The sequence below is a fragment of the Mytilus trossulus genome, chromosome 9 (assembly GCF_036588685.1).
Source record: "Mytilus trossulus isolate FHL-02 chromosome 9, PNRI_Mtr1.1.1.hap1, whole genome shotgun sequence".
Taxonomy (NCBI): domain Eukaryota; kingdom Metazoa; phylum Mollusca; class Bivalvia; order Mytilida; family Mytilidae; genus Mytilus; species Mytilus trossulus.
Genome location: NC_086381.1, coordinates 21,440,043 through 21,457,308, shown reverse-complemented (window position 1 = coordinate 21,457,308; position 17,266 = coordinate 21,440,043). Strand labels below are relative to the sequence as shown.

At 29.9% G+C, this 17,266-nt stretch overlaps 1 protein-coding gene across 2 annotated transcripts in view; it reads left to right on the top strand.

Annotated features, from left to right (window-relative positions):
• The window catches only part of LOC134685302 (vesicular glutamate transporter 1-like), a 60,164-nt gene that overhangs the window by 14,842 nt on the left and 28,056 nt on the right, over positions 1-17,266 (top strand). Inside the window, exon 2 of one of the 2 annotated variants that reach the window (XM_063544941.1) lies at positions 8,164-8,185. The exons of the other annotated variant lie outside the window; for it this stretch is intronic. Coding sequence (XP_063401011.1) covers positions 8,164-8,185 — 22 coding nt within the window. The remainder of the gene's footprint in view (positions 1-8,163; positions 8,186-17,266) is intronic. 2 annotated transcript variants of the gene reach the window in all.

The following is a 17,266-nucleotide window of genomic DNA, read 5'->3' as shown; positions in this document are numbered from 1 at the left end:
GAACTAGGTTTAAACCACCATTTTCAAGATAAGCAAATTATTATAGCAAGTTAGGAATATGACAGTTATTTTTAATTCGTTTGATGTGTTTAAGTTCTTCATTTTGTGTTTTGATAACGGATTTTCAGTTTTGAATTTTCCTTTTAGTTCGGATTTATGTTATTTTGCTTTTTCATATGTGAATGTATGTATAAAACATATAACACCGTTCATTTTAAAAAAAAGTAACTTAATTTTTTATAGTAGGTATTATTTTAAAAATTTTGGAAATGGGGATCATTTCTTATTTGAAGAACAATGGCAATTGTTTATGCTGTACTAAACATTTATTGCATGTAATAAGTTGTTTGATTTTCGTGGGGAACTTTATTAATTTAACATATTCTATTATATTTGTCTGATTTATAATAGCCATTAACACCTAAAGGACCGATATTTAGGACCGCGTGCTAGTTCACCAATTCCTATTTGCTAAGGGAAATTCAAATGCAAGATTACTTTACATTTTGATGTTTTGAAACACTTTGAATTTACAATAATTATAATTTTCTATACTCCTTCTATCTCACCTTTGTAATAAAAAATGGTAAATATGCATACATGAAAATACGCATGTTTTGTTTGGTATTTACTTCGATTGCTGAATATATGTATAAAGTAAAATAACAAAAATACAAAATTTCAGAGAAATTTTAAGGAAATTTCAAAAAGTAAAGGTCCTTTCTCAAATAACAAAATTAAAAGCTCAAACATATCTAATGAATGGAAAAACTGTCCTGACTTGGTATAGGTATTTCCTATTAAGAATGGTGGATTTAACTTAGTTTTATTTTAGCTAGTCAAAGCTCTTCCTTGTATGGCAGAATATGCACAACTTTTGTTTGATATTGAGGTCGATTGGTAAATAAATGTATGTATCAATGATGATTTTTGTGTATGCTGTGCTGATAAATTATTGAATTTAACGACTTGTATTTGGTATTGAACTCGATGTATGTATACATGATGATTTCCAGAACTGCTAAAGTGCTATGAATGTTATAACTATTCATCCCCTGGTTCTCCACAAAAGGTAACAAATCAATCGTAATTATATTAAGTGTCTACAATAATTATTGTAATATTATTTCCTCCTGAGAATCAAAGGAGTCTGCTGCAATTAGAATGGTACAAATATACATCAAATATCATCAATTTGACGGCAAATAGCACAAGGCTTGCTTATTAATTTAGCCTATGCTGTTTTAATTAAATTGTTCTACCGGATGAAACAAAATAGAGATAAGACCTGTCTTTTATTTCGACAACACGATACCGTTTATGACGACAAATAGGTTTTCTTTGGTTTGCTAATAATATTAATAGATTCTGAACAATCATCACAATGATAGAGAGACAAAAAGATAACAAAGGGACATTCAAATTGATAAATTAAAAAACCCAACGCAATGGCAAAACGTGAAATACGATGAAAAGCAAAACAAGTGAAAATCATATCAATACAAAACAGTGTAAATGTTTTATTGTTGCCAATGAGACAACTATTCACTAGGGTCACATGTCGTGAATATATGCAGTTGAATGTTACCGTACAGTCATTAACAATGTTACAAAAACTATACCGTATATTCGTCTTATAAGGGCCTGGAATTAAAAAGGAAAACAATCAAACATAAACATTATCGGTATAACTTATAACAATACAATTTATAAAATAAAAATACAACAGAACTGAAACAACGACAACAACTGAACCACGGGCTTCACATGTGATATTTATATAATATTCTAATTATGATTGTCTCTTGGATAACATTTATTTTTACTAAATTTGGAGTTCTGATATTGTTTCGAACAACGAATTTTAAAGATTATTAATGAAATTATCATGAAAGATTTGTATATTTTCTTTTGAGAAGATTTACAGAATACAAAACGTAAAATAACAAAAACAAATAATAAGAACTTTCATTTGCTTATAACCTCAGCTGAAATCAAATGTGAAGAAATGTTATTTCATGCCATTCAAAAACAAAACTTATAGCAATCTTAACAATTTAAAACGCACATTTTTGGTAGGCCTTTCTAAATAACATATTTGCAATATATTTCATAAAGAATTCCCTTCATTTTCAACAAAAACGACCATACATACTTGCTAAATGGTATTCGTTGTTGCTCATCTGCATTAAAACATTTAGATACAGTGATTTTTACCAAATATTTTATAGAATAATTTTAGATAAACAAATTTATTTGTTATGATATTTTATAAAATTGTTATCTAAGATTCAATACATAAAGCTAGTACGAGCCTTGATTACTTTGTTTTAGAAGGGTAGCCATTACAACGGAAAGCTGTAACCCGCCGAAGTGTTTTTGTGTAAATTGTAGTGCGGTAGAAAACGACATTGCATCGATTAATTCAATAGTTTGTCAACCGCATTTGAAAATAAAATGAACACATCAATGATACTTAATTTCAAAACAAAAAATGTTAAGTGATAATATCCTCAGTGATACGAAACATCAACTACTACTGTCATCGATGCAGGGGTTCTACAAAAGAGGGACGAACGATACCAAAGGGACAGTAAAACTCATCAATCTAAAAAAAACAAAACGTCTGGCTTTATATGATAGAAGACAAACAGACAAACAATAGAACATATGACACAGCATATAATACTAGTAAGCAACACGAACCCCACCAAAAACTGAGGATAAACTCATCAATTATTACAGACTAGGGGAATAGCTCTGGTAGCATGGATGGAGGCGATTACATACGGACACATAAAAACACATCAGCTTCCATTTCTACATTTTAATCAGACAAAGATGACGTCACAAACATAAATACAAAATACAGTCAAAAGGGGAACAACTCTCTCTTACAAACAGAAACATAATCTGACCATACATATTGATATATAACATCCCGCCCCCAAAACAAAAATTTTCTAAATTTTTACAATGGTCAATATGTTTATGTGTTAAAAAAATACAATAAATAATCATTTCAAAATTAAAAGTTTACATGAATAAAGTTAATCTCTCACACTTTAGTAACCCTTTTAAAACAAACGTATCAACGCTGCAAAACAGAAAGTCTGGCATCTCGGACTCCTTCCTCGGATGACCTTATGCACGCATTACTCTTATTAAGTTACTGACATCATTTACATTCTGTTTGTATACTATTATTTATATAGTGTGTTAGTGACCTAATATGATATTTACAGGGTCAGTAAATTCTATATTGGGTGAGAGCGAAGCTCGAACCCCGTACAAAATTTACTTACCCTGTATATATCATATTAGGTCACTAGCACACTATGTAACGAATGTATCTTACCGACTATCTTTATTTGTTGAATTTAGACTAAAGTTGTCTTATTTGCTATCCTGACACATCTTATAATTTCTGTATTAAAGTGTTCATGTGTTCAATTTTAAGAACCTTCTTCATTTGATCTGCACTAAACAACTAATGTAAACGATAACTATTTATTACCAACAATCTTGATATCAACATTTAGAAACAGAACTTTAATAGTTTTAAATAATCAAACAGTGCCCAAGTCGTAAATCCACAACTAACCGTGTATTGAAATACGCCCCGCCTCCCTACTAACCTAATATTGAATATACACGGTCTCCACGAGGTCGCTTTTACTCAATCATATTCCTAGAAATGTATAGGAGGTAAGATAAATTTCTATATTTATAATAAAATGAATGGCCGATTTCTTTTATTTTTATTTGGTGTATGTGTTGGTATGTTATTTGATACAAAGATGTAAGACAGATTTTGAAGAAATGATTATGTTGCTTAAATCTAATTTGTTGTCCATGCCTTCAGTTTGTCGGTACAAATAATTAAAAGAGACAGAATTTACACAGCGTCTTTACAAATCTTTGTATATACCGTGGGCATTGTTATCGGAATATATATTTACTTGCACATGTTATAAGACAATAAAGCCTACGGATGATTTAGATTAAAACTGACGATGTTCTAGATTAACGGAAATATTACTAGATAGAAAGTCCCTGTGGGTTCGGGTAGATTGATTAAGTTTTCCTATGCTATGCAGAGAAGACTGATTTCCTTTGAATTAGGTCTCTCGGGTCCCAGAGAGCTTAGTAACGACATAAAGAATTACAGTTTAAGAAGAAATATGTGCGAAACTAAAAGCGATAAATATCTTGTAATAATGCATTCACACAAAATATATGGAGTATGCAAGTTTGTCTTGTAGGCAATAGCAACAGACTTCTTACGTCATCATCAATATATCTTTCTTATTCAAATTAACAGTTGTTTAATAACAGTACAGCAAATTATTGTCGACGCGTTAATAAGTTAATAAGTTTTTATTTTAATAGTAATTAAACGAAGAGGTATTTTAAACTTTTGGCAGCTTACTTTTCTATAGAAGTCGTGCGGATGGCACTGCAAATGATATTTTTCTTCAACATATAAAAACACTACATAATTTATATATATAGAGTATTGCAATTTCTCATTTATTTCATTTTTTTTTAAAGTTTCAAAAAGTGAACTGCGAAATTGTTTTATTCATTTGATGACTTTTGTAGAAATTAATTCTGATCTGGCATAGAAAATTTTTAGCCTGGTATCTTGGATGTGTTTTTTTTTTATATTTTAACTTGATTGATCATTCAATGTAATTTTATTAATGATAAAATTTGTAGTCTTGGTGCATATTTTCTATTCTCTAGTGAATATCGTTTCACATCAGAACTGAAGGATGAAGTATTGATATGGTTATAAAGCATCCTTTTGTAAAATAGGCTTTTACTCTAAGTCAGTAAAAACCCAATGAGATGTATAACAAAACATAAACCATTTCATAAACGGGTCGTTGTAAGGCTTTTAAACCCCATCAATAATAATCATGACTACATAAGATCGTGATAGGATCAGAACAATACCGATTTGCAGCTTGGAATGTGATGAGTACTAGATATATTGGTAAAAATATTTTATAGTCGATATACAGACGAACACTTAATTGATCTGGATGGTGTTGACAAGGAAAACATTATTTTATTTAGTTCGACATTATACGCATGTACCTTTCTTATTAATGACTTAATAGGACGTAGAATACGCCGTATATAGAAACATTTTAAGATGCATTAGGAACTAATCAAAATGTATTTGATGTCTGATAGAAAAATATTTTCATAGATATTTACATTGATCTCAGAAGCAAATATAAAGCTTAATGCTTGGTTTTTTTTCTTCTATTTTCAATGTATTGCTGGGCGCAAACAAAGTAATAGAAAATTCTGTGATGGCAGTTTTAAATTTGCAACGATTATTGCACATATGAAAATCAATTCCTTTGCATAAAATTTTCCTTAAGTTATTCAGAACCATTTATGTGGTCTGGGGGATACTTGCTAGACTCGAGTGCGTAGGTGGACTTTCTGACTGAAAAGTGATTGTTCCTTTATGACATACAACACGAAAGTTTGGAAGTAACAGAAAAGTCTGGTTGGCTTGATGTAAAAATAATATTTCCATGTAAGGTAACATAATTTCCTAATCTAGCATTTAAAATCAAATTAAACCGTTCTCCATTTAGAATATCGTCCTGATTATGAATATTTCCCAATGCATTTCAGTACGTTAACTATCCCTCCATTATCTTAAAACTATCCCCAAGTGATTTATCTTATATCGTACTAGCATATTTGTATCAAGTTTTAGTCTTGTTGTAGCTAAAACCAACAATAAAACCAACCATTATATTGTGTATAAAACCTTTAAAGTAGTTTAAGCAGACATGTAATCAAGTTATGAAAGCTAATGAACTAAATTTTAAACAAAGTTCCTGGTATATATGATGAGTTTATCCGACTCTCTTACATTATACAGTGGTTTATATGAGCTTCTTCACCTGTTCTGAGTAAAATAGAGATATGTAACTAAAAGAATATAAAATGAGTGTTAAATAATGGAAAATCACTCAAAATTAAGAAACGGACAATTACATATCTAGAAAGTATCATAATCTTCAACAATAGAAACATGTCTAAACGTATGAGAAGCTTTAAATCATCTTGAGTTTAATAAGACAAAGACTTTCCAAGATCAATTGTTAATGTCAAATTCCCTGAGTACGAACACATTGTGATACAAGAAAAATAAGCACTATTTTTTCGATTTTGTACTTTGGTTACACTATAAGTTATATGGTTCGCTACTGACCCCCTACGGATCCATAGAGGGTTAGTAAAATCCATAGGGGGTGATGCAGGAGGCCGAATCCCCTATGGATTTTATTTACCCTCTATGGATCCGAAGGGGGTCAGTAGTTAACCGTATAACGAATTTATCGTACGCTGGACTTTTTCTGCTGCGTTTTGTTGAAAAATAGTCAAAGAAACACAACATTAATAGATGACGTCACCATTATCGCGTCACGAACCCCTATGAAATTTACTAACCCCTAACGGTCTCATAGGGGTCACCACGTGACGGCGTTAAACCAATCACAACGTCATAATTTAGCCGCGGTACGATAATTGTATTTAGAGCACTCAATCCATCTATTTTATTCACGATCAATCGAATGATGAAAGTACGTTCAATTGAAAAATCCATTAGGGAAACCCCTCAATTGTTTAATTTCCTTTTTTTTCCGAAATAGGTATAAATTTTTTCCATTTTAATTGATAATTTCTCGACAAAATTAGCATATCTTCCTACGTTTTCAGATGATATTAAAAACGGGATTTCGTTTTATAACATACACAAAATAGACGTTTTGTAGGAATATTCGATACTATATCCCAGTAGTCATCTATTATGTGTTGAGGTACTTTGTCTTTGATATTGTTATATCTATTGAAACTGTATACCTAATTTTTGTTAAACTGTATACATAATTTTGAATTGTATGACATATTCAAGGTGTTGTGTACTTAGAATATATAACTTTAGCTGTTTTTTGCAAAACCGATCGGAATCTTATTTTTAGTCCTCGATGTACCTCAAACTTGCTTTATTGTCTCTTAACCTTTTTATTCGAACGTCTCAGATGAGACTTACTTCCTTTTTTTATAGCTAGGCATCGTAGATGCGTCTGTGTAGATGAAACGTGAGTCTAACATACACAAATATATGCCTGGTGTCCTCAATTGTTTCTTTTTTCATAGTATACGTATATGTACAAATAATTCTTTTTAAATCATTATTCAATATCTGTACTTTTTTAATTACTTTTTTCTATTTCTATCTTTATCCACATAACTTTTTTAGTAAAACATTTAATTTACCTTTAACATATTTTGACAGATATTTTACATTAACAAATTAAGAGATTATATTAACGTGATGCAAAGATGAATCGGAAATATCAGTAGCACAGTTCCTTTTGGAATGTTTACAATGCAGTTGTATCTCGACGTTGAAATCTTTTCAATGTAAACTATGTAATGGTTATATTCGTGTCAATCTGTGGTATTCTATAGGTGCTAGATAATTAAAGGATTTTTCTTTCCTGTTGTTTAAAGCAAAATGAACTAATGATTTGTGTTGATAAGCGTCTTGCTGAGCAGACGTCGTTAACGAGACAGAACGCAACGTGATTGACATGGTTATATTAAGTAGAATAGCGTGAATGTTACAATATAGAATTTATATTTCCACTTTTGCCTCCGAAGTACATTAACTGCCATTATTTAAATAAAATATAAACCAAGCTGGATATCGGTCATCTGAGATCGAAATACACGTATATTAATGAAGGTTCGTGATTCGTGACTTCTTAAACGCTGAGGTAAAAACTCATATCATATGTTTTTTGTCTATGCATTTGCGTAGTCTTTTTCACGAGTGAATTATACAATGATTTTTTATTAATTGTTGAATATTCAAAATAACACTTATTCGTATGTGTGCTTGTTTTAATTATAATGCTCTAAAGCTATGTACTTGGTTTGACCTTCTTAATTGTTATGAACATTTGCATTTTTATACAAGTGCACAATGAAACAACAGTAATAGTAACACAAAATTACCATACTTGGGACAAATTCTATTTCCTGACCACAGTTAATGGAAGGTAATTAAATTAAAATAATACTTACTAAAAATTTTCTTTTATTTAAAAAAAATATCAGATAGGAAAATGGCAATTACAAGGTAGGTAGTGCACATTCGATTTAATCTACTTTTTAAAAATATATGTTTTATCAAACGATTGTCATGGACACAAATGCATGTTTTATTCATTTTATAACCTCACAATTAAGTAGCCAAAATTGATTAATTGTCTGGAAATAGGAACAGGATATTGCCTTTGAACAATGATTGATCAAATATTGTTGCACTTTCTAATTACGGTTTGCATCAATTTACTTTTTCTACTTGTGTTTGATCAACATAAATTATTCTCTTATGTAATATTAAATGTTGACTTCATATTTCAAATGTATCCATTAGGAGCAGACAAAGAAGCTTTTAGCGCTAAAGTGCAAATACAAATTTATGATAGCACTTTATTTTTTTGGTAAATTTTACAGGTCATTGATTGATTTATTACTCTTTCCCTAGTTTATAGGGTAATAGCAAACAATGACATGGATAAAATCTGGCATTAAATACAGGGTTAAAATGGTATTCGAATTTTTGTTATATATATGAAGAGGTATTGCATAAAATCGTATGTATGTGACAGCATATCATTGGAAGGATTTCAATTGAGACAACCAAACATAGATCAAATGGATACAAAGCATCATGCAACAATATCGACGCATCTGGTTCCGCTCAACTTTGAGTTCATACAATTCTCACTATTTTAAAAAAAAATTGTGTTTTCTTTGTTACATATTTGTTTGTTTTCATAATGATTAATAATATAACACAATGTTGAATGCTGTACCCCTATTCTGGGAAATTATACCTATTATGTCTGTTTGTTTTATTACACATTTTATCAATATAATCAAATTTGATGCGACTATCATACAAGTGAGAGGTTTAGCTAGCTATAAAATCAGTTTTAATTCACCATTTTTTTCATAAGAAAATGTCTGTACCAAGTCAGGCATATGACAGTTGTTATCTATTTGTTTTGCTGTGTTTGAGCTTTTGATTTTGCCATTTGATTAGGGACTTTACAACTTTCTCCGAGTTCGGTATTTTTGTGATTTTACTTTTTATTAATTGTATATTCTGAATGGGTTTTTTTTTTGGTAAACTACTGTCGCCTCCAATATATTCCTTGTAATATATTTTGATTAAAATATCGTAATCGTTCTGAATCGACCACTATAATTATAATCGAATCTTTAAAGTATGAGCGTTTAGTGTGTTGGTTGGTTTTTTATGCTTAAGTAAAGTCTTCTGTGCAGTGTTTCGATGCGTTTTTCTTTCTTTTCGTCGTTTCCATTTGTGATGTATTTAGTTTGACCTAAAAAAAATATATTTCCGCGTTGTTTTTTTATATTTAGGAATTCGTAAATGACAACCAAAATTGCAGGATTCGAGCGCCTAAAATTTTTGGTTACATTTTAAATCGTTTTCCTAGAAAACATACTTTGCTAGTATCCTTTTATTTATCTCTCTCTTGTCAACTCATTTTTTCCCATAACATAAATCCTACAACATTTATGTTTTCCATGGATTCAACATTATGTAATATAAATGTCAACAAAGATTTTCTGGAACTTAAGAAATGGCATCCTGTAGAGTTATGTCGGTCTTTAAAAGTTATTGATTTTCTACATTTCATGACATATTAATGTAATAAAGCTATATATTTTGACAATACGATGACAAGGGGAATTTTTGTCTCAATCAATTTGCAATTGACTGTCAGCCGACGTGTCATTACGGCAAAACCTTCGATAAAATGATTGTCATAATGGTTATTGTTTTCTCTCAATAGATGATTAAGCGCTTTGTATTAATCTTCAAGTTGACGTAGAAAATTTGCCAGCTGGTACATTTTCTTAAAACGACCAATTGATAGAAACTGTTGCTTTCAAAATAGTCTTGCGTATCATGAAAAAAAAATACAACTTCAAAAATTTGTTTGTCTACAATTTGACTTTACTTGTTGCTTTTAGTACTTGTGTTGAATATAAATCAAAACGATTCTTCAAAGCAACGGGTTCTATCATTTGGTCTTTGAAAGAGAATGTTATATTTTTTTCTTTTTCTTCCATGGCCGGTTTTGAATGGCCAAAAGCAGATAGGGTGACATGTAGTTGTTAATGTCTGTGTCTTTTGTGGATTGTTTTTCTCATTGGCAATCATACCACATCTTCTTTTTTATATTGTAGCCAAATTAAAAAAAGCAGTAAAGTTTAACATCGGATGGATTTCTTTCTTGATTTTTTTTTTATCACAGATCAATTTCTATAATTTTAGCTAATATTTTTGGCATGTTATTTTGATCTTTTTCGATACACCAACTTAAAAAAACCATTAAACTGGCAGTGTTTTTTTGTCATATCAATTTAAGTCGAGGACAGATTACTCTGTACCATGAGTACTAGGACGTGAGTGTAGGTCATCACATAAACAAAGACCTGTGTCACTATCTAGATATGTTTCGGAAAATCTGAGTAACAGACATGTTTGGTATAATTTTATAATGATATACTATACAGTCCTACATCCATGCCCAAGAAATGAAAGTTTCATATCTTCTCTGAATTATAAAATGGATAAGAAGAGCTATATATTTGTTATTTCATACTGATAATGCGACCGATAGTTTTTCTTAAAACACAGATGCTTAACACACACAATTTATTTACTTTAAAGGGGCACTAGCTGTCAAATTCAACCAACACGTGCAATTGGAATTTTATAGATCGGTTTGATTTTATTTTATAGATTAAACATATATGCTTCTCATTGTTTTTAACCGTATAAGAATGATTTAATATGGATCGAATAAGTAATCAAATGGTTTACCGTAGTTTCACTTTCATTGTTGACTTTCTTTTTCTTTAAACATAACCAGTACACGTACAATGCATGCGTTGTCAATCTCTAGCTAGGGGTTAAACTGAAGTTCACATGAATACGGATTTAATGAGGTCGACTAATTCACTTGCAAGTGAATTAGAAAACATCAATGTTTCTTCGCTTAATTTGACAAAATTGAACTATTTTGGCTGCTAAAAGCGAGTTATTATTTCACTATTTCACTTTCATTTTTGATTTAACAAAAAAAATCTTACTTTAGATTTTTTAAATATCTATTAGCTAGTACCCCTTAAAAAATATTTAGGAAATGTACAGGCACATGATTAATCAACTATAAGGGAACACATGTAGTGAAATTTTGAGATGAAAATATATTTCGGCTATATGGGCTATATATTGAAACTTTTAGAGTCATTTTTCAGTGTTTTATTCTATTTTTGTTATATCGGAGTAAGAAAAATACTATCATACGATTATCAACATTTCTATAAAAAAATCTACTGATGTGGTCTTCAGTTCCATACAGCACAAATTTTAGAACCAGTAGAAATATATGTACATTTTAATTCGCACGTTGGGTTTATTTATAGTCTTGTTTGACAGAATTTCATCGCGTGTGTGCTACCATTAATGCCTTTAATTTCAAAAAACAAATTAACTTTGCTGTGTTTTCAATTTTAGATTACTTCTTGTGTGTTCTTGCTAATTGTAGTATGAAATATAACACCCTTCACGCTATTTGATTAATGTACTTTGAAAACGAAAATTTGTTTTGCGTTTTTATTAAATTTTTGGTAAATAAATTGCACTTTCGTTATCTAGCTACAATTAGAAAAGCATTATGAACATGTGCCTCTTGTAAAATAAAATAATTACATATAATTAATGTTTTCTAATGATTAGAAGAAGTATCAAATATGACATGTATTTCAATGTTATATATTAAGTTTTATTTCATTGGTTACGTCATGGCAACATAAAAGTTTAAATGTGGATAAACCCATGCCATGACGTCACGAGTTATAATTCCTAAAAAGCTAACTGCTTCTTCAAGTACAAGTGTTCTTACTATGTTTAATCAGGGAATAATTTACATCTCATTTATTGGAATTGTAGTTATGAATATTATTTTCACATTGCTTGTAGACGAACAAAGAGGTAACTCCGCTTTTAACTCAAAAACTTTACAAAAAAATCTTTGGACTATTGTTGCTTCATCGGTTGTGAATCTAAGCATCTTTCAAATAACCTTACAAATCTCTGATGGGTAGTTGTATTATTGACAATTATGAAACATCTCCTTATTTTATATTAATCACAATAATTAACAGGAAAAAAAATGAAAAACTTTGCAATTGTTTTCTCCAAGCAATGAATTTGTTCAAAACTGCTTTCTACTTTCATTTTACAACACATTCACTAAATGAATTTCGACGGCTGTAGCATTTACAAACCTTAATTGAGAACGTCCTATTCCTTTTAAAAGAAGTTGTTAAGATTAACCGTTTCGTCATCAAAAATGAGGAAAGGCCCATACTGGGAAGAAAATATCAAATATTGCGGAAAATAAATTATGAAACAACTAAAGGTACTGTAAACTATAAACCCATTTAAATAATTGGCATAAAGGCTAGATTTTGAAAAATAATTTTGTCATCGCAACCGAGACCTTAACTTTTCTGAATTTTAGTTCTAAAAATGTTGTTGTTGAATTTCAGAAGAATATAATACTTTATGAACGTGCTTCTAACACAATTTTCTAAATTTATCTTCACCGGGAACTCTTAAACTCAAAGCATGTATTAGTCATCCATAAATACCTCAAACAAGATTGGCTATTTAACCAAACCGTATATAAAAGCACAACCATATTTCATGTAAGATCAACTTTGTTAGAACCTTATTTCTTTACTTTAATGTTAAACAGCAATAACTTCGTGTTTTAGACATTAGGTTATATAAATTTTCACCTTTATCCACTCTACAGATATTCTTTTGTTAATGTCAAACGCTAACGATTACATTTTTGTTTTGTCTGAAACAGTGATTAGAAGTTAATTGAAATGCAATGAGTCACATTTGAAATTTTCACTTTCTGCCAGTTTCAGCGTAATCTGAATAGATATTAAACACTACTTAAACTAAATTCCTGCTTTAAAACGAAATTGATGTATTTGTCAATTATATTTCATAAATATTCTATTATTTTAGTTTGTAATTAAAAATCAATGTTATAAAGCAGTTTGATGCTTTGTTTGCAGCTGAACAAGTTTCATTTCATGGTTGAGGTTCGTAATATTGAAGGCATCTTGTTATGGCTACGAATCGTAACGTAACTGTTTATGGACAAGTTAAGTACAAATGATCTTTCTCATAAATAGGAATAAAGATCTATGATAAATTATACTTGAATCCGTAAGACGTCTTAAAGACTTATTCCTGGACAAATCTTATTGTCTTCATAAACAACTACTTTTACCTGGAAAAGGTGCTATATAGTACTGTGATCTTAATTTCAAATTCAATGGAATAAGATGGATCTTGTGATTGTACATTGAAATCGAACATAATGAGATCGAATCAAAAACTGCCATCTTCTCGTATTTAATGCAAACCAGTGTTATGTGACAAGGTAAATCGTTTGTCGAAAACCATCTTTGTTCTGGACATTACAGTGTTAAGTAACACTGCATTAATTTAATTGTTTTCATATGAAATATAACAAAACGATATGACTGTGTGCACAAATACTATTCATGTTTGACAATGAGAATAAAGACATTTTTTGAAGATTTAAAAGTTAAGAAAGGAAGTTTAAAATTGTGTGAATACATTGAATTCTATATAATATAGACAGAAATCAATTCATCATGCATAGAAAGCCAAAAGATGTAATAAGAAACCTTGTAACTTTACATTGAGTAGGCTTTGAAAATGTCAAGCTTTATTGATAGCAAAGTCATTTACCGGTAACAAATTAGATTGGCGAAGTCCAATGTTCAATGACAGTACATTCAATAACAACAAAAGCCAACATCAATCGTTTACATGAATAAAGACTGGTATGGGAAGTCTACTTAGAGAAGTTCTACGGTTGACGGATTTCAAGTAAGTTCTGAAAGAATCATACTCTTTGAAGTTCTATTTACAATGATGTTCTTCTGTTGTCAATTTCCGGACGCCATGTCATGTTCTTTCCGTCTTTTATTTGATTTTTATTATATATTTTTCATTGATGGCCACAATGAAAGAAAACAAGCAGGATTAAGAAAGAAATAAGTTGCAATTTATTCAAATTTTATCAAGCATTGTTTTATATTGTATATAAAACTAAAACAAATTTTCATAGAAAGATTAAAATATCTAGCTTTCTTCGTCTAAGCAAAAAACATTCTTGTTTTCATTTCAAACTGTAGATAATTCATATGATAAGAGCATTTTTTTTTATTACAGCTAGTTTAAAATTCAGCACTTTTTTATTGTTTGGCAAGAATTATTTACACAGTTAATGAGGTGTGGTGCCTCGTAATCACAGGAAGTGCAATACTTTGAACTAACCCTGTTGTTTGGTGATATTCGTGCTGTTCAAATTTCAGGATAATTTTCTGTTTAATGGTTTGTGAACTATTTTGTGTCTTTTTTTACTCGTGGAAAGAAGGAATGTCAAAGACAATTACTAGTAATTAACGAATATGCACGCAGTGTTTCTTTATACCAAAAAGTCGGTTATATAGAATACACTAACTAAACATGACTTTTAAAAGTTACTGGGAACTAAAGTACATAATATAAAAAATCAGTATGTTGTATACATAGTTTCTTACCATTATTAATATTTTCTCCAATACTCATTTAAACTTGAATGAGTGGAAAACCCGTTTATAAAACATTGTTTTGGGGTTTCGGATTATATTATGTTGTGTGACTTTTTCTTGTGACATTTTGTTGTTGAGGTGTATGTTCATATTTCCTCGTTAAACAATTTTCTACAGTTACTTTTATCCAAAGATGTTTTAGGTACTCTGTACATATCGTATATAACATCTAAAATAAGCATCTTTGAATGACATACTACCCGTTTCCACTTTTCATTCTTATTCAAATTTCTCTTATCTACATTTTTCAAGTGTTCCTTTAACTCAATTTGTTTTTATAGGATATTGCATTGGCCTCAATACCAATAGCATTAACCTTGCAAGCTCAACACCCCATTATTCTTATTTTATTTTCAGATTTTATTCTCCATATTTTCTAATTAAAAATCGTTTGGTCACTACAGACAAGTATTTATGAGTACTCTTTCCGTGTTAATTGTCTGAATTTATACTTTTGCAATCTGAAAGACTATACATAATTAATAATAAATGTAGAAATTGCATGATTATAAAGTATTAAGTGAATATCAATTGATTTGAAGCGTCAGTATGACGGTTGATAAGAAGATTCATGTTGAAGCCACATTATTAACAGGATGTTGTTGTCTCTCTGTGTTCTTAACATGCATAATTTTTTCTTCATTATATAAAATATCCTGTCAAAAAGTAATGAACTAAAAGGATTATTTCAATAAGTAATAAATAAAAAGAGCATGGGAATAAATGCAAACCATTTTGAAGGGTTTTGTTTTTTTGCAAAACTTCTATTTAGTGAAAATCTGTTTATTTCTTCATAGTTATAAAAGTTATTATATATTTAAATGTAAATCTGATTGTAAAGCACTGAAAAATGTATATATAAAATGAACAATCATCTTGAATTTGAATTACATTGTTTACATATTTAATTGCTAATACACTGAATGATTGTCAGGAATAAGACTGTATTTCCAATCGTTTGATGTGTTTCGGCTTTTGATTTCACTGTTTCCGTTTAAAAATCATCCTTGGTAATTTTTATTTTTTGGTTTATTTTTTTGTTTGTATTTGTTTCTTTAACCCTTATATCTGTTTCCGTAAAGAACAAAATTCTATGTTAAAATAAAAAAATAAAAAAATATACGCAATTCATAACTTATCTACATCTTTATATAACGCTGAAAAATAATTACTCAAAATAAGCCTCTTCTTAGCAGGTTTAGAACGAAACAATGTCACTATCGAAATAAAAGAGACATTTGCAATAAATAGTACATTGTAAAACCTTGCAATCAGCTTGTCATACGTTGATTACAGCTATGAAACGTAATCTTATTCAACTCTTTAAGAATTATTACTCTACGTAAAACTGTTTAAATGTTGTCTAGAAACGCTTCGCTGGAACTGCATTGAGAAAAGCGACAATTTAACAACATTAAATTAGCAAAGACTTAGTAGGGTTGTTCTTAAGCGCTTAACGGAAATTGACAATTTAAGACCAGAAATAGATTTATGGATAAGGTTTGTTTCTGTCACATCGAATTTTGATACGTTTGTAACTTGGGAAATTTATAGTGACAGGTTCTGAAGAAAACCAGGCATTTGAGGTGACATTTTACTAAGTTTAATAATTAATGCTTTTGTTATATCACAGTTTTCTGTCTCAGTTTAGTCGAGTATTAGAAAGTAAAGCATATAGATTTATGAGGTTATTGTTGTTGACATGTACAAGACGTCGCAATGCTTGTCAAATGAATAATGGTTTTTTGAAAGTAGAACATATATACATGGCGTACTAAATGATAATCCTGGTATCTTTGATAACTATATCTACATCAATAACAACTAACTACAAATAAAATATATCTTAGCATTGCAAAATAACATTTTTGCAGTTTGTTTATATGTTGTACTGTTACTCCACCGGCCTCTTTAGAAATGCCTTCCACAACTTAAGAGCCTGTACTCAAGTGGTAGTAGTTTGATGCTTTCTATAATAGTTGTTTTCCGTTTAATGTTAGCATAATTCATTAAGCGATTGGTTTTCTCATTTTGCTTGCTTCACATTATGTTATTCCAATATATTTAATAGCTTACTTATTATATGGTATGCTAATTTCACATTGCCCTTGTTCATTGTATGGTGATCTGCAATTTTTTTTAAGCATCCTGCTACTTTCGACTTTTGGATAGTTGCTATCTTAAAGGTTTTTGCCTAATAAAGGCAACAGTAGTATACCGCTGTTCAATACTCATAAACACGACAATGTCAACTATGTTTCAATAGACGGTAGGCTAAAAATAAAATAGCTCAACCTATCTATATTTTGTCATTGTGTATATAGATATTCGATTCGTTTGATGTGTAAGTGATACATAGTTTATTTATTTGTTTTAGTGTTTACCAGTAATAACACTCAGTCTG